This window comes from Ranitomeya variabilis, chromosome 1 (assembly GCF_051348905.1).
Source record: "Ranitomeya variabilis isolate aRanVar5 chromosome 1, aRanVar5.hap1, whole genome shotgun sequence".
Lineage (NCBI taxonomy): Eukaryota > Metazoa > Chordata > Amphibia > Anura > Dendrobatidae > Ranitomeya > Ranitomeya variabilis.
The window spans coordinates 52216185-52234364 of record NC_135232.1 but is presented as its reverse complement, the minus strand read 5'-3'; the positions used below and the strand labels follow the sequence as shown (position 1 = coordinate 52234364).

The 18180-nt window shown below is 41.7% G+C and overlaps 1 protein-coding gene across 2 annotated transcripts in view; it reads right to left on the bottom strand.

Annotated features, from left to right (window-relative positions):
* PSTPIP2 (proline-serine-threonine phosphatase interacting protein 2) overlaps positions 1–18180 on the bottom strand; it is a 93781-nt gene that overhangs the window by 34626 nt on the left and 40975 nt on the right. For both annotated transcript variants that reach the window (XR_013221161.1, XM_077283765.1), the window contains exons 2-4: positions 10344–10444; positions 9313–9390; positions 7320–7354 (exon numbers count right to left, since the gene is read on the bottom strand). Coding sequence is in view for 1 of the 2 variants with exons in the window: in XM_077283765.1 (XP_077139880.1) it covers positions 7320–7354; positions 9313–9390; positions 10344–10444 (214 nt within the window). In the remaining variant the exon portion in view is untranslated. The remainder of the gene's footprint in view (positions 1–7319; positions 7355–9312; positions 9391–10343; positions 10445–18180) is intronic.

Here is an 18180-nt window from a genome sequence, read left to right as displayed (position 1 = left end):
CGCAGTGTTGGATGTTTTGATCTCCCCGAGGTCATTCATCCTCATGTTTATAGTCTTTTCACTAGGCACTGCTCCTAATAGCCAGTTTCCTACTCCACACTGATGAGGGGCAAATACCCCAAATCAGCTGTCTGTGGGTGGGATTGCTCCTCGGCCTTTTGGCTGCGATCTTGTGTCGCGGTCAGAGGGTGCGAGTATTTCTTGGCAGCGTGCTGCTAATTTTTGTCTGCGGTAATTGTATCGGCAGTGAAGACTGAAGATGTTTATCAAGAATACGATTCGTGTGGTGGTGGAAGGTGGTGCCAGAAACAACGTGGTGTATGTGGTTCGTGACCTGCTGGAGGGAAAGGCTGGAGCTCATCGGACTGATATCTTCAGTGTGAACGAGTTTCACAACCAGGGTACATATGATGTTACCTTTGTGAGTGAGCCTTGCTGTCTAACTGTCTTTGAGTGGTTCAGAAGCCATGATGGTGACCCATGCCTGGAGGGAGTGCGAGTGGAGCCTCTGTTTGGGCTCATGGAGAAAGTAGTGACTGTTACCGTGTACAATCCTTACACAGAAGTAAGTCTGCTGGAGCAGTTCCTGGCTCGGTACTGCGAATATGTGAAGGGTGGAGAGAAACAGAGAAATTGTTTGGGCATTTTTAATTATAAATATGTGTTTCGTGTGAAACTGAGGAAAGACCCAAGTTGTTTGGGAGGTTTCACCCATCCCCCGGCGAACTTTTCAGTGGCGGGTCATAGGGGCTTTCTGTTGTATGCAGAGCAGCCTCTATACTGCAGGAAGTGTTTCCAATGTGGGCACTTAGGCTACGTTCACATTTGCGCTGTTGGGCGTTGCGTCAGCGACGCAACGCACAACGCATGCAAAACGCATTGCTTTGTGACGCATGCGTCCATTTTTGGCATGATTTTGGCGCAAAAAAACTGCATCATGCAGCGTCCTCTGCGCCCTGATGCTTGCGCCAAAAATGACGCATGCGTCACAAAACGCAAGACAACGCATGTCCATGCGCCCCCATGTTAAATATAGGGGCGCATGACGCATGCGTCGCTATGCATTGCCGAACCTGCGCCCGACGCAACGCAAATGTGAATGTAGCCTTACAGAACACGTGTGAGAAGAGCATGGTTTGTCGTAACTGTAAGCAAGAAGGCCATGCGGCGGCTCAGTGTCCGATGCCACGTGAATGTGACCAGTGTGGTAATACAGGGCACCAGTATAAGGACTGTCCATATGGTTGGCCAGGGAGGCCAACTAGAGAGAAGGAGAGGCGGGAGGAGGAAGAAAAGAAACGTGAGGAGGAGCGGAGGCAGGAGGAGAAAAAAAAGAGAGAGGAGGAGGTCAAGAAACGGCAGGAGGAGAGGAAGCGGGAGGAAAGCGAGGCATCTGCACAACAAAGCGCTGAGGTAAATCCGCCCTCTATGATTGAGAGACGGCGGGATAAATGGCAGGAGGACAAGGAGGCTGAAAGGAGGAGCTAGAGGACAAGTTATTCTGGAGAGCCACAAAGCGTGAAGAGCGTGCTATGGTTAAAAATAAAAAAAAAGGAGGCCCCAGTTACCAAAGCTGAGGAGTTGGGTGTTTTGATGGATTTTAACACTTCTGGGGTGGAGGAGATGGCTGCATCGTTGATTCTTGATTCTGATCCAGGAAGCATTGGCGTTTTTTCCTCAGAAGAGGAGCCTGGAGGTAGAAAGTGTCCCAGGGAGGGTGGTGGGGAAATCTGTGACTCTGAGGTTCGTGAAGGTGGAGGGCCCCAGAGGAAGGTTGGGCAGAAGAAGACGCGTGTGGAGGAGTGTATGGAGGTCAGCGGCTCTGAAAGCTGCTCAGCGCAGATGGTGGAGGAAGACAGTGGCAGTGCTGTGCTATTATTTCAGTAGGTAGGTGGTTTTGTATATAGAATTTGCCTTTAAAAATGTTTTTTGTTTTTTGTGTTTTTCATGTAAGTTGAGTAATGTCATGTTCGTAGGTTGTTTTTTTTAGTATTTTTTTGTGCATGTGATGGGTTTTGTAATCATATCACAATATGTGAGGGTCTTTAAAAGTAGGTTGCGGCGGGCGGCCATTTTGGATTTTTTTGCAACCCAAAATGCAGGAATTTTTTGTCTGCAGGAGTGTGGGATTGTGGATGGTGTGAAGGGGAGTGAATGGCCTCGTGGTGCGTCTGTGTGGTCAGGGAGTGCCTGTAATAAAAATGATGGCGTGGGTTTTTTGGTGAAGGGAAATGATGTGAGTTTGTGTGACTATATGGTGATTGAGGTTGGAAGGTGTGTGTTGGCTAATTTTGAGATTAGAAATGTTCGTTTTTGCGTTATTAATGTATATGCGCCTGCGGAAAAACAGGAGCGTAGAGTTTTATTTGAAAAAATTAAGTTTTTATTCCAGGAAGAGTGCAGGTTGTGATAGTGGGTGATATGAACTGTGATGTGGGAAGTGTGAATGTCGATGCGTCAGGGAAAGTGTTAATGGATATGGTGAGTGATTTTGGTTTAAAGGATATGCAGCGGGCATGCAAGATAACTCCGTTGTTAAATACGTTTTTTTCTGACAGTGGGAGGGTGGAGTCTAGATTGGACTATTGTTTTGTTTCAAAAAATCTGATTCCTGTTAGTTATGCACAGGAGAGGGTGTTTTTTTCGGATCATGTGTGTATGAAGTGTGAATTGGATTTGCATGTTAATGAGGTGGCTGGGAAAGGTGTGTGGAAGTTGAATGTGACTTTGCTGGAAGGAGGGGGGGTGAGAGAGGAGTATGAAAGACATTATGCAGAGTGGTGTGGGTGCAGGAGTGATTTCAGAAATGTGTGTGAATGGTGGGATTGGGTTAAATGGAAAACCAAGAGTTTTTTTAAAAAAACTCGGGTACAAGTGTGCGGCTGCAAAGAGAGAACGGTTTGTTTTTTTAAATGCAAGATTGAGTTTGTTGTATAAGTTGAGGGCGGGAGGGATGGATGTGAGTGAAGATTTAGTGAAAGTGAAAAAAGAAGTGAATGATTTTTTGTTAGAAAGAGGGAGGAGTATTGTGTATAGGGCCAAATTAGAGAATTTGGAGAAGAATGAGAAGTGTTCGCGTTTTTTCTTTAAAAAAGTTTTTGGGAAGAGACCGAGTATGAGTGTTTTGAATGGGATGGATGGAAATGAAGTCAGTGGCGTGGACTTGTGTGAGGAAGTGGCAAAGTTTTATGATGATTTGTATGCTGTGAAATGGAGGGATGAAGGTTTGGAGGGTGAGGTGTTGAGTGTTTTGGAAAATAGTTTGAATAGGATAGAAAGGGAAAGTTTGATGGGTGAGGTGACGGGTGAAGAAGTATGGAAGGTGGTGTGTAGCATGGCGCTGAATAAAACGCCGGGGGAGGATGGTCTACCGGTGGAATTTTATCGTGTGATGTGGGATGTGATTGGGAAGGATTTTGTGGATGAATGTAAGTATATGTGGGCAAATGCAGAGGTGGCAAATGGTATGCGTGCAGGGGTGGTTGTGTTATTGCCAAAAAAAGGTGATTTGAAAAATCTAAAAAATTGGAGGCCGATCACATTGCTAAATTGTGATTATAAGATTTATGCGAAACTTTTGGCTAACAGGATGCGTGGCGTGGTTGGGAGTGTGGTGGGTGAGGAGCAATGTTGTGCGGTACCTGGAAGACGAATACATGGAAGTTTGTGTATGCTGAGAGATTGTTTGTGGGACTGCATGAATCGTAAGAAAGGGGTGTATGTGTTGAGTTTGGATTTTGAGAAGGCGTATGATAGATTGGCGCATGGTTTTTTGTTTAGTGTGTTGGTGAAGATGGGGTTTCCTTCTGAGTTTGTTGAGAGAGTGAGAAGTTTGTATAAGAATATTTATAGTTGTGTGTTGTTGAATGGAAATGTGGGGAGGAGAGTAAATGTATTTTCGAGTGTTCGGCAGGGGTGTCCTTTGTCCCCTATCGTTTTTATTTGCGCAATTGAGCCTTTGTTATGTCTGTTAAGAAAAGATAAGGTGATTCGGGGTGTGCAAGTACCCGGGGGTGGGGGGAGAGAATGGAAGATGAGTGGCTATATGGATGATGTGTGTGTGCTGTGTGATTCAGAGTGTTCGGTACGGCGTGTGAAGTTGTTGGTTTCTATTTTTTGTGGAGCATCTGCTTTTAAAGTGAATTGGGAGAAGAGTAAGAATTTTGGGGGAAGGAGTCTGAGCGATGATGTTGGAGTGAATGTGGTGAGTGGATCGATAAAGGTTTTGGGTGTGAAACTTTCAGAGAAATTGGATGGAGAGGAAAGCTGGGTGGATGTGAGAGAGAGAGTGGAGCGTAAGTAAAATTTTTGGAGTTTGAGGGATCTTACGTTTTTCGGTAAAATTTTAGTTATTAAGAGTGTTGTGTTACCTATTTTTTTGTATGTTGCGATGGTTTTTCCACCAAGCTGCATGTGTATTAGAAGATTAAATAGGGTTTTGTTTGTCTTTTTTTGGGGTTCATGTATGGAGCGTGCGAGGAGAGAGATTGTTATGAAGAGTTTGGATAAGGGGGGACTGGGTTTCCCAAATTTGAATGTTTTTTTCGGCGTGAATATTATGGTGTTTGTACTAGGTGTGATTAGGATGGATGGGAAGTATGCATGTATGTGCAGGTTTTTGTTTGGAAATTTATTGTTTCGTTTGAAATGGCGTGAAAGAGATCTTAGGAGCCCAGTGGCTTTTGAGGTTCCTGTGTGGTATGTGTGGGTTTACAAATTTCTAGTGAAGTATGAACTTTGTGATGTGGATGTGAGATTGTTAGAAAAGAAGAAAGCTGTATATAAGATGATTGAGTGTAGAGAGATGGAATGTGACATTATTGTAGGACGAGCCCATAGGCTGTCCTTGCCAGATTTTAAAATGGTAAGAGGGGATGATGTGCAGAAAGTATGGAAGAAGGTACGTGTGAATGGTATGACAAATAGGCAGAGTGAGATTGTATGGCAGTCATTGCATGGGGTGTTGCCGGTGAGGGAGTTTCTCAAAAATCGGGGATTAGTGAGGAGTGAGAAGTGTCCGAGGAGTGGATGTGGTGGGAGTGAGAGTGTGGTGCATTTGTTTTGGAATTGTCAGTATGCTAGAAGTGTGATTGCAGGTCTGGGTCGTTTGTGTAAGGAGCTGTGTGAGGTAAATCTGTTGTCTTTTGAGCTTTTTATGTTTGGATTGGGTATGTGTGGGGAGAAGGAGAGAGTATTGTGGTTGATGATGGCATGTATAAAAGAGGTTTTGTGGGATGTGAGGAATGTGTATGTGTTTAAAAGGAAGGATATTGAGGTTAAAAATTGTATAAAAATTATTTTGGGAAAATTGTATTTTTGTTTTGTGTGTGATCAAAGGAGGAGAGGGAATTTGGAAGACTAAAAAGTGGAAACATTTTGTTAATGTATCTTGAGGTGTTTTTTTGGTTGTGTTTTCCAATGATGATGGGAATAGCGGGTGCACTGAGTATGTGGCACGCTGTTTTGGGTACTGAGTTCCTTATAGTTTTGGTTACCTGACTGTGGAACGTCCCATCTGAGGAAAAAAAAAAGCTGTCTGTGGATGGATACCATGTTTTGGCATAGGTGGTTTTCCTTTATTGGATGCTGCCCTTCCCGTGGTTGTTCCTTCCCGGTGAAAGACCTGGCTATTCATTGCTTGCGTTGAGAAACACGTGATGGTGTCTCCGTGGCTTTTTTACATGAATTTCTGGGTTTAGGCTTCCTTTATAAGAGAACAGCTGCCACTCTGGACCCTTGTGTGGAAATAGGAAGTTAACTGCCCCTACTGATCACTTCCCTTTTCTCATAATTTGCCTGATAATAAAATACCTTTCTTGTGTCATATAAAACAGTTAATGATGCAGCTGATCCCAAATAGGATAAGGACACAGGCAAATTTATCAACTGTAATAACCTTATTTAAAGCTTTTATACCAGCCACAGCCAGAAATCATATTATTCCTCGTGTTCACACAGGACGGTTTATTCTGCAAAAGTTTCTCTCTAACATAATGAAATAATCCTAATTCACTTTTCCACTTCCTAACCATTTCTGCACTGACGGTCCGGTGCTCCTAGCCTGTCCGGCAGCGGTTCTCATGCAGCTGAGGATTCACATGACCGCTGCAGCCAATCACTGGCCTCAGCAGCAAGGTGCTGTATATGATATAGTTGAAGGATTGGTGTGACCATAGAGCGGCGTGGGGGATTTGATACATGAATTATTTTATTATGTTATCGCATAGCCTATTGTTAAACAAATTTTACGAAATCCTGGTAAATACTTTTATCCCCCCAAAAAAGACAAAAGTATTCTAGGAGTGATGCCTAGAAAACGCCTTTAAAGGGAGTGTGTCATCTACATTTTTTTGCAGCTATTGAAATAAAAAAATTTAAGAATTAATCTTCTAATAAAAAAAAAAGTTTTAAATGGTATAAAATATAAAAAATAATTGTAAAATATTGTATATTTTCCACTTTTAAACACTAAGGGGGGCAGCTGCTGAAATGTGCCATGGAAATCTAGTGTACAGCTGACTCACATTATGACTGCTGCAAAAGTGGGCAGGTTCTGATCACATGTGCGTGATGTCACTTCTCGCCACGCCTTTTGGGTGTTTGCAAAAGGTTAAGGAAGGATGAAGTTAAGGATCTCGGTCTAGAGACATTTAGTTGGTTACTACAAAGTGATACTGAGATGTGGATGGTGTCACCGAGGAAGGCTGACCGTACTGATTCTGGTAGCTGGTGCTGCACACCATATCACACACTGGGATTAAATAAGCGGACTGTATCACACGCTGGGCTGAAGAATGTGGTGTCCATTTTTTTTGCTAATAAACCTTGGTTTGGCCCTGCACTGACAGCTCTCCAGTCATTTTACCATTTTCCTCACCAGCCTCTTATCACTAAGTGACAGTTCACTCTTCTCTTAGTTACCCACTCCCTCGCCCAAGATCTCGCACAAGAACAGTCATTCGCTGGGGCGGCACATGTGCACATCAATTGTTCAACGCTCGCAATATCCTCAGGATGTTGCTGCACATGCGCAGCTCAGGGAATCACGCCGCTTGTGTGAGATCTCAGCTGGGGGAGCAGGTGACTGAGAAGAGCGAACTGTCAGTGACAAGAGGACAGCGGTAGGCAGGGAAACGGGGAGAGATGTTAGCGAGCTGAAAGTGCAAGGCCAAGGTCCCTGCTATTTTGGTTCATTAGTATGAAAATTGGACAGGGGATTTCTCTGAAAAGGAAACATGGACTGTTATAATTAATTCAGCTTTACAGCAGCTTTACATATGCAGCAAGTTAGCTCTGATTCCTATATAATTAGTACTTACGTTGCTTAAAGGTATCTAAAGCCCTCTTGAGTGTGCTGTGGAAGAAAAATACAAGAACGATTAATTAAAAAAAAAATCCAATTATCTTTCTTAAAAGTAAATTTCACCATTAGCCATCTGCTATCAGTTGTGTCTTAGATTCTGATAATACCGCAGTCTGGAAAGAGTCCTTGGAGAAAGGATGGTCTCAGATCAAAGACCCCCAACATTGTTATTTTCTAACATGTCAGAAAATCACACACAAAAAAAAAAGAAGCTTCCCTTTTTTTTTTTTTTTTTCTGCTACTCTTAAATGTTATTTTATAGCTGGATCAATAATTGACAGATCATAGAAAAATGCAAAAAAAATAAAAAATAATAATAATAATAATAATCAAGCGATGATAAATAGGACACCATGCACATGCAAAAAAATATTTCTTTTAAAGCAATATTTTTGGTCATATTCCCACTTAGTGTAAATGCTACTTTCTGTGGGGGGGGGTTTCTGCAGAAAGAGTGTATGAGATTTCATGAAAACTTATTCCCAGTGCGCATATAAAAACGCTGTTGTGTTTTGTTTTTTCCTGTCTTTTTTTTCCAAAGGTTTCTATGGGGAGCTGAAAAAAATGCACGTAATAAAAAGCACTTGTGGTATTCATGTAGTTTCTGCACTAAAAAAACACATTAAAAATGTGTCAAATCTGAACCAAAAAATGGAACCCAAAAAGGGGAATATGAATAAGAAATTACAGCAAAAATGCAATCTAACCACTTTTCTAATATGCTTAACTTCCTTTTTTACCTCCGATGACATTTTGTTTGAGTATCTCAACATGTAATTTGAAAATGAGTCGTTATCGGGGGGCAGATACTGCGGTCACTGCCCCAGCTGTTGGCCCCACCATGACAAAAGTGATGGGCATTTCAGAAGCTGGGCTACTCAATGGTTTGCTGAGCATTTGCCGTCAATTCTTGCACATGCTCAGTATGTGCTCCGTGCTCTATATTCTGTTAAATGCACACTGACATTGCACTTCCTCACTGGCTCTATAGAGAAGTGATGAGCAGGCAAGAGAGCGCACAGTCAGTGCGCATTCAAAAGGATAGAACGCAGCAAGCAAGGAGAGAAGAGAACCCCCCAGCCCCAGAAATGGACGTCACCGCGCTGAAAAGTGACATCTGTTTCAGATTCTGGGCAGGTTCTCCCAGCTTACAGCGTACTCTTTTTTTCAATGTTCTCTCGTGGTGTGTGAGGGAGCGCACTGGCAGTGTGCGAGGGAGCGCACTGGCAGTGTGCGAGGGAGCGCAAGGTCAGTGTGCATTCAAAAGGAGTATAGCACTGGGAGCGCATAATCAGCATGCATCGGAATTGACAAATAGCACATTCTCAGTAAAGCAGGGACTAGCCCAGAAGTTGCTGATGACTCTTCGTTTCAGGGTGGGAACGGCAGTTGGAGCAGTGACTGAAGCGTCAGTTCCTGATAACCCATTTGGGAATCTCCAGTGCGTACTGGGAGACTAAAATAAAACATAATTAATCTGAAGTTAAAAAAAACAGACAGGAACTTAGAGTAGAGAGGAAAGGGTAATATTAAAATGAAGTACTTTAGAAAAATGGTTAGATTATTGAATTAAATAGACATTGTAGTATGAAATTCACATTTAGTTTTGGACAACCTCTTTAAACTAATCACAGTTTTTACCACTTCTGGAACTCCCAGGGATCAACTGTTATCTATAAGTGAACCAACCACCAAGTGTTCAGTTCCTCTGCAGCGCCTCCGCAGGGAAATTGGTGCATTACATGGTTCCCATTTAAATCAATGAGCTGTAATCTACAGACATGTTGCATTCTACAAAGAAAAATACTTTTAGCAGCTTCTTTTTATCCAATTGATCACATCCGGTAACTCAGAATGCCATTATAAGGGAAATAAACAAGGGATCTTATAAATCAACCCGTTCATATAGAGTATTCTTATACAGTATGATCAGGAAACTGCTCACTCACTTCAGTTCTGTTTGACCACAAGGTTTTTTCTTGGTTAGAGTAAGCAGATCTTTCCCGTACCTCTCTTCTATTGCTGCCCTGTAGGAAGGGGAACGGCACATTATTTTATGTCTAAAACCAATCAATGTGACAAACAAGAATATAGGCATTACATTTATATTAACTTTTGTTATGTTTATTTATTTCTTTTATCCTTTACTCTATTTTATGCCATTTACCAATCACCATAAATCTGTATACAGTATTATGTTTTGTTCTGTTTTTTTAATTACAGGGAAACCAAATATGCCCATATTATTCACTGGTTTGTGATGTTTTGTTTTTTTTCTTAAAGAATGTGATTATTGTAATTGTTTTTCAGATTTTTTTCCCAGTAATTTTAGGGGTAACATTTTTTTTTAATCTTTTTATTTTACTTCTAATACACCAGTGTATAGAAATGTACTGTTATAAAGAGATGTATCTTTATGTACCAGTACACTATGCCTGTAAAGAAGAAGAAAACCATCTTTAGGCAGGGAAAATGTTCCTATACATAGCACAACTTGTGTCTCACTGCTAAAGTTTCTGCCTTCACTACCAGAGATTCTGAGTCTCAGTACAGACCAAGCTTCAAGAAACATAAATACATCATGAACTATATTAAAGAAGGCCTCTATTGGGAGGTATGTGCAGTTGAATCGGTGGCACATGTGGTATGCTATCTATTTTATTTTTATCTAGCTATTTTTGTATTCCAGCAATCATCTTTATGGATAGAGTATTGATTATTACAAAAATGTAAAGTTTGAGTTTAAGGCCCAGAATCCTTACAATATTGTTTTTGTATTAGCCAATGTGCAGCTGACATCCACTGGGTGATGGTAAAACTAAGAGAGGATACATTCAATAATGACACAATGCCAGTCTGCTGCTTCTAAGGCAAGAATAATTTTGTTTTTCAGAACCTTCAAAAGAGAAAAGATTTGTTTTAAGACTTTTATCGTATATCAGGATTTTTCTGTACATATTTGTATTAAGGTGTTACATACCTTTCCTTTAGGAAATCTTCAAACTCCTTGCAGTTCTTTCTCCCATCATTCAAGTGCTGTAATAGGATGTCATAGCCTAGGGTACTGGTAATGTCTGTACTCTGCAGGAAAAAGGAGACAGAACAGTATAATAGTACAATTGTGTCTGACTATGTAAAAGTATACTGTAGATACGCATTAAATTTAACCAGATTAATCAAATTAATTCTTCCTTTCGCCTGGGTACAAGGCCAAACTGGCCCACCTGAGGACCGGAGAATCCTCCAGTCTTCCCTGGCCTCTAATTCAGGGGTGGAAGACCTTATGGCCACTATAGGACCCCTGCGTTGGGGGAAGTCTAGTAGAATAATTGCCAATAAGTGAAATTATTCTTAATTCAGTATTGGGTCCAATATCATACATTTAGGTATTACTGTATTGAACCTCACACCCTTTTTTTCGTACACAACTCGTTGCAGGACTGATCCCTAAGGTAATGGCCATATTTTTGGGTTCATCAAGCTTCAAGCTACGCCTCTGGATGGCATATGAATAGATAGTGGGAGGAAGGTATGGCAATGATTTAATATTTTCTCGTATTCCTATGCATTTCTGTTGCACTTTTATGATAATTTTTGATGCTCTTCATTTTATTATCATATTGTGGAGTATTGGCTTTTTCTTTTCTTTATATTGAAAATCGGGTAAAATATGTATGATAAAGTAAATCCAATAGTTGTTGAATTTAATTTCCTTTATTCTATTTTTTTTAAATAAAATTTTGAATTGAGGGAAAAATAGAATCCAATAATGATGTCTTTGCACCCCTCTAGCTGACAGAGTTCTCGTGACCACTCAACCATTAAAATTTGATTTATGAAGCCCTTTATTAGCAGTTCTTGTGTTGACCTTGCTTACTTGGTAGTGAGTGCCCGCTACTCATTTCCAAACTTTAGTAAATGATTTATTTACAGAACCAAAGTTTGTCCAACAGCCGTACACAGCCTCCAGTGAAAATTACAAAAAGTAAACATCAAAATTTGCAAAGAAAAGAAGTGGATAAATCTGTGATACATGAAACATGAACGATAATGTACTTGGCTGAGTGGGTGTGGGACCTGAGCAAAGCATTTTTAACTGTTAACAAATTAGCATGATCAGCTAAAAAGGAGGAAGTGGAGGGAAGAGAATACAGAGGAAGAACATGGAGAGAAGAAGGGAGAAGAAGGGAGAAGAAGATGCAAATTGTCCAGGACCTGTGCCCAGTGAAAGGAATAAAGTGGTAACTAACAAGGTGTGAGAACTATTCTACTGTAGATTCAGTTAGTATGCTACAGTACCTTGGAAGACCAACCAAGGATACTAGGTCTTGGAAAAGGAGGTGGCTTTGTTATTTGATGACGAGATCAGGTCCACAATCCTCATAAAGTCATTGGAGAACCAGAGACCTAGAGAGGATGGATCTGAAAGCCTTCACATGAAATAATTGCAAGAGCAAGATACATTAATCAGGTGCAAAAGGAGACGGCGCTTGTATCTTCAGACAAGTATATCCCTGTAATGCAATAAAAGTTGTTTGGGTGGTATACTATCCCAAAAAGGCACCAGGACACAATAAGGCTTGAAGGTGAGCAAATGGGTACCCTCTCCATCTAAACATTTACAACACATGGAAGTAATGGATGGTTGTAAACTGTGACAGTGAAGATGCACCTTGTAAAGGCAAAACATTTTTTTGCTTTCCCAAAAGTTCTTCAAGAGGAAGAAATCTAGGTTTTATTCTCAGCTCAGCAAAATCTGCTGTGTTGGAAAGTTGGAAGATTTGAGACCAAAATTGAGTAAGTCACGAGTTTCGAATGACCTGACCCGAAACAAAAGTTATTAAAAGGATTTTTATTCTTAGTAAACTGTGAGGCTTGACTAGACTAATCAGACAATGGTGGGGTTGGCTAAAGCCCCAGAATCCCAGTGAGCAGGCTTCCTAATCAGATCCTAGAAAAGCTAGTGTAGGCCATGACATGCCTTGAGAAAAATACGAGGTAGCCCATTTGCTCTATTCTCCACATAGGTAACACACTGTCTTCTACACCAGGAGGAAAGATGTGAAAAAAAGGGGAAATGAAATGGAGACACATTCAGAGATGAAAATTTTGACGATTTTGCACACAAATAGTGTGAGACATATTGGAGGATACTAAACCCCAGTGTACTGAGTCTAGCCAAGAAAGGGTAATTTTAGGGAAAGCTTGGTTCCGACACACCGTCCTCAAATTATGGGTACCTTTAGAACAAATTGTCATCTACACTGAGAGCCATTTGGTGGTGGAGGTGAAGACCAATCCCACCTCTGATTTTAGGTCTATGTTAGATGTTTTGATCCTGACAGGTTTTCTATTCCATGTGAAGTAGCATTTAGGTAGCTGAAGAAGTGTTAAGGAGCCTTAATGAGGAGGTATAATAAGCGACAGATATAGAGGGGAAGGGGGAACTTGACGGCTACCATTGGTAATAAACGCATTGTGGATGAGGTTGATTCCTTTCGAGGTGTTGGCCTGAGCCTCTTGGGCTGGCTTTCCACACTTAATAGTGATCTCATTATGTTCTAGACATTCCCATAGCACTATAGCTGTGCTTTCAAGGCGACTGTGAGATAATTTTAGAAGATATCTGAGGGGCAGATGGGTTCTTCATGGAACTCCAATATGATCCATTGCTTTTTGTGGAGATTATATAGCTACATGTAGGATTTTATGCACGTGTTAGCCAAGAATGTGATAAAAATAGTAAAACTCAGTAAATACAGTAGTTATACACATACTGTTGGCCAAACAAGTTAGATTTGCCTTGTGTCACTTACAATTTATATCTGAGAAGCAAAAGGTACTTTAAGCTGGATGTCAACAGCTTCAGAGACTTCCAAGGAAACGGATGATTTTTGCTAAATCAATAATTTCTCAATCTGTGAGATGTGTAATTGGTGGTGTCACCGGTGACATAACAGAGGATTCCTTCTAAGGCAAGGCCTTAGCCATGAGGTAGTCGTGTTAAAATGATAGCCAATACTAAAGCACAGTGTTATGGTGGAAAAGTCACGTAAACAGTTACAAAAATTCTGTCTGAGTCTGGTTTGGGAATCTGGGTCTGACATAATTATGGTGCACGTGGTTGACTCTATCATGACAACTACTAGATTAAAGGCATTGACCAGGCATAGGTACTGATAACTTATCTACACGATTGGCGAGGGTCCGACACCCAGTACCCCCAAAAGATTAGATACTAATTGCTTTGCTGGTGGCCAGATGTAGATACTTTGAACAGAACTTCTGTGCACAGCTTCATTCACTGCCAGCCGTTGCCAACTACCACAGCACAGCTTCTATTCAAAACAATAGGAGCTGTCGTTCTGGACCCGGCTGCATCTCCTACTCTTTGAACAGTGTTCCGATCAAAGTATTTACATTGCGTCGGCGCCAGAGGAAATAACAGCTGATCTATTGTGTTGCAAGGTATCGGATCCCCTCATCTGTTATTGATTACCTATATCCGGACAACCCCCGTTAATCTATTAGATTACATTGTATCTGGTCTACTTTTAAGAGTTCTTAGAGTATTTTTTTTTCGGGTGCAGGCTGGCTGTCCCTATTATATGGATACTCTACCACTAGTGATGAGCGAGTATACTCGTTGCTCGGGTTTTCCCGAGCACGCTCGGGTGGTCTCCGAGTATTTGTGACTGCTTGGAGATTTAGTTTTTGTTGACATAGCTGCATGATTTACAGCTGCTAGCCAGCCTGATTACATGTGGGGGTTGCCTGGTTGAAAGGGAATCCCCACATGTATTCAAGCTGTCCAGCTGCTGTAAATCATGCAGCTGTGGCGACGGGAAAATCCGAGCAATGAGTATACTCGCTCAACACTATCTACCACCTGAAAAACTTCTATATCCTTTTTTCTCCAAAAGTTGGCAAAATGGATTTAACATGACGAAAAAATTAAATTAAAATGGCTTGACCAAAAATGGCCACCTCTTTCTATAACGAAAACAGGAGTTCAGTTAGACTACTAGAGTGTAAACCAAAAGCAGAAGATAATCTGTCAAAGATTAGGAGTCAGGTTGACAGATGCAAAAATGACTCATATGAAAACATTGCAGGTACCACAAGAGCATGATTGGGAAATTGCCCTATAGCCCAAGGACAGGATCACCCAGTGACTGTAAGACTAGAGTAGCAAGTTTGTGACAAGACATCTCCAGAGCTGAGCTCACTTTTTTTTTTTTAACATATATTTTGCCATGGTGGTCAACCCCCAAAAAAGGAGAACCCAAGTGGAAGCACTTCTCTTTATGAAGTCTATGTGTAGTTAAGGCGAGGGTTTCTCATCAGTAGACAAGTCCCATGCCCATGGTGTTCTCCAGCCTGCATGATAGTGACCTTCATAATAGTTGGAGCAGTTCCTAGATATACAACAGCAAGGTTTTTTTTGTGCAACTTCCTCATGCTTTACATGAAACACTTCCTGCTGAACACTTCATCCCAGATGATGGAGAAGAATGTATAGATCTGGTGTGCAGTACACCAGGGTGGACTCATACAACTGGGAGATTCCAGACTGGTTCTGCGTGGGGCAGTAAGTGAAACATGAAGTTGTGACTGTTGTGAGCTGCAGTACTGACCACTGCCACAATCAAGTGTTTGGCGTTGTTCCTGGTAAATAATGATTGTGCCTCAGTGATTGATAGAACGCCGCAGCTCCTTCATTGACCTGACCAGCTGAGGTGCCAACAATCAGACCCATCTTAGTCATCTAATTTATAGTCTAGGAACATATTTTGTCTTAATCTCAGACATCCCCTCCAATATCCACTAAACAGGAGCATACCTGTAGGGGTGCGGAGCTTGCCAATGCACATGGGCCATGGTGGGGGCCTAAAAGGTGCTAATGGCCCATATGAGAAGACCCATGATATTTGGGACCCACAAGCTTTTTAGTTACCATACACCACAACCACTAAACATGAACTGGTGGTAGGTGCAGAGGCTCCATTTACAGCCAGAAACCTGGTGCACAACAGGGCCATCTTCCAAAGTGGGACCATGACTAACACATACACGATAAAAGGCTAATTTTCAGAAAAATCAGGCCCCATCCAACAACTAAGTAGCCCCATGTACCTTGGCATTTTAGTAATCTTCTCACCTAGTATGTCCAATTATATACCAGCATATCATACCTTCATAGCACTATCATACGTTGCTAACTACAATACCGTGAATGCTGAAATAAAACTGCTATTTGGTGTCCAAATAATACCGCCCAAGAATGTCTAAAAACACATACTGCAGCCATATATGTTGTACTACTGATATTAAACTCCTTTGAGCCAATATAATACTGCCATATAATACACAAATATTATGCCATAAATATAAAGCCCATATGATTCTTCCATCAAAAGTAGCAATAACCTGTTTTTTCTCTCCTTAATTATATACATACACATGTGCATAGACTGCACATATACAAATATACAATGTGTAAAATGACGTGGAATACAATGGTGCTATAGAAAAAAAAATATTCTATACTGTATTTAAACACTGGAGATAATAATATCAATATGCAGGACCCTGGTCCATCAGTCACATTAGTATCCCAGATGGGAACCCTGCGAACTGCCTCTTATATGCACACCTCCTGAAGAAGCAGGTTGAAACGCGCGTCATTTGTGCTTTACGTCACAACTATGATGTCTCACTGGGATAACAAATAAGAAGCCCCGGGGATGCCAGCAGGTAGTAGGTGATAAACAGTGATCCTAACCAGCAGCCGACAAATTAGAAGAGGTCCCGGGTGGCATAGCAGGCTGTTCAGTGGTCCCATCTGGTGGACTATTGATGTGGCCAATTTACCAGGGTCCTTTGAATTTATCCCCTCATCTCTAAAATACACAGTACAGTCCCTTTCCCCCACTGCTCACTAGTTGCTCCTGGGAATAGAGCTCAGGAGTTCTAGAGGAAACTGTAAGCCTGGGCAAATCCCGCGTTTTTTACTCAACTAAAACTGGTTCTGGCTCCATGATGGTTGCCGAAACCGATGCAACTGATTGTTAGGCCGGAGTCACACACAACGTATAAAAATACGGTCTGTTTTTGATGGCCGAGATACCCAGAAAATTTCCTGAACTGTGATCCGTATTCAATGCGAGGATGCGATTTTTTTTCTCCAAAAATTATCCGTGTGTCATCCGTATGGCATCCGTACGGCGACATCTCGCCGACTTGCAAAATGGACATAGAATGGATCCATAGCCTCAAATATTCGTAAAAACATATATACAGTATAGATATATACGTATGTACACTCACCGGCCACTTTATTAGGTACACCATGCTAGTAACGGGTTGGACCCCCTTTTGCCTTCAGAACTGCCTCAATTCTTCGTGGCATAGATTCAACAAGGTGCTGGAAGCATTCCTCAGAGATTTTGGTCCATATTGACATGATGGCATCACACAGTTGCCGCAGATTTGTCGGCTGCACATCCCAAAGATGCTCCATACAAGGCAGGATGGATCCATGCTTTCATGTTGTTTACGCCAAATTCTGACCCTACCATCCGAATGTCGCAGCAGAAATCGAGACTCATCAGACCAAGCAACGTTTTTCCAATCTTCTACTGTCCAATTTCGATGAGCTTGTACAAATTGTAGCCTCAGTTTCCTGTTCTTAGCTGAAAGGAGTGGTACCCGGTGTGGTCTTCTGCTGCTGTAGCCCATCTGCCTCAAAGTTCGACGCACTGTGTGTTCAGAGATGCTCTTAGGCCTACCTTGGTTGTAACGGGTGGCGATTTGAGTCACTGTTGCCTTTCTATCAGCTTGAACCAGTCTGCCCATTCTCCTCTGACCTCTGGCATCAACAAGGCATTTCCGCCCACAGAACTGCCGCTCACTGGATTTTTTTTCTTTTTCGGACCATTCTCTGTAAACCCTAGAGATGGTTGTGCGTGAAAATCCCAGTAGATCAGCAGTTTCTGAAATACTCAGACCAGCCCTTCTGGCACCAACAACCATGCCACGTTCAAAGGCACTCAAATCACCTTTCTTCCCCATACTGATGCTCGGTTTGAACTGCAGGAGATTGTCTTGACCATGTCTACATGCCTAAATGCACTGAGTTGCCGCCATGTGATTGGCTGATTAGAAATTAAGTGTTAACAAGAAGTTGGACAGGTGTACCTAATAAAGTGGCCGGTGAGTGTATATATATATATATATATATATGTCAGTGACACACATATATATACATATATTTATATTTCATATAGCGCTAGATAGCAGAAAAGCCGGTAATTCAGTTGCCGGCTTTTGCTATCTCCTTCCCAAACCCGACAGGATATGAGACATGGTTTACATACAGTAAGCCATTTCATATCCCTTATTTTTTTTTACATATTCCTCACTAGTAATGTTAGAAGTGTATGTGTGCAAAATTTGGGGGCTCTAGCTGTTAAAATAAAGGGTTAAATCACGGAAAAAACTGGCATGGGCTCCCACACAATTTTCTCCGCCAGAGTGGGAAAGCCAGTGACTGAGGGCAGATATTAATAGCCTAGAGAGGGACCATGGTTATTGCCCCCCCCCCCCCCCGGCTAAAAATATCTGCCCCCAGCCACCCCAGAAAAGGCACATCTGTAAGATGTGCCTATTCTGGCACTTAGCCTCTCTCTTCCCACTCCCCTGTAGCGGTGGGATATGGGGTAATAAAAGGTTAATGTCACCTTGCTATTGTAAGGTGACATTAAGCCTGGTTAATAATGGAGAGGTGTCAAGACACCTATCCATTATTAATCCAA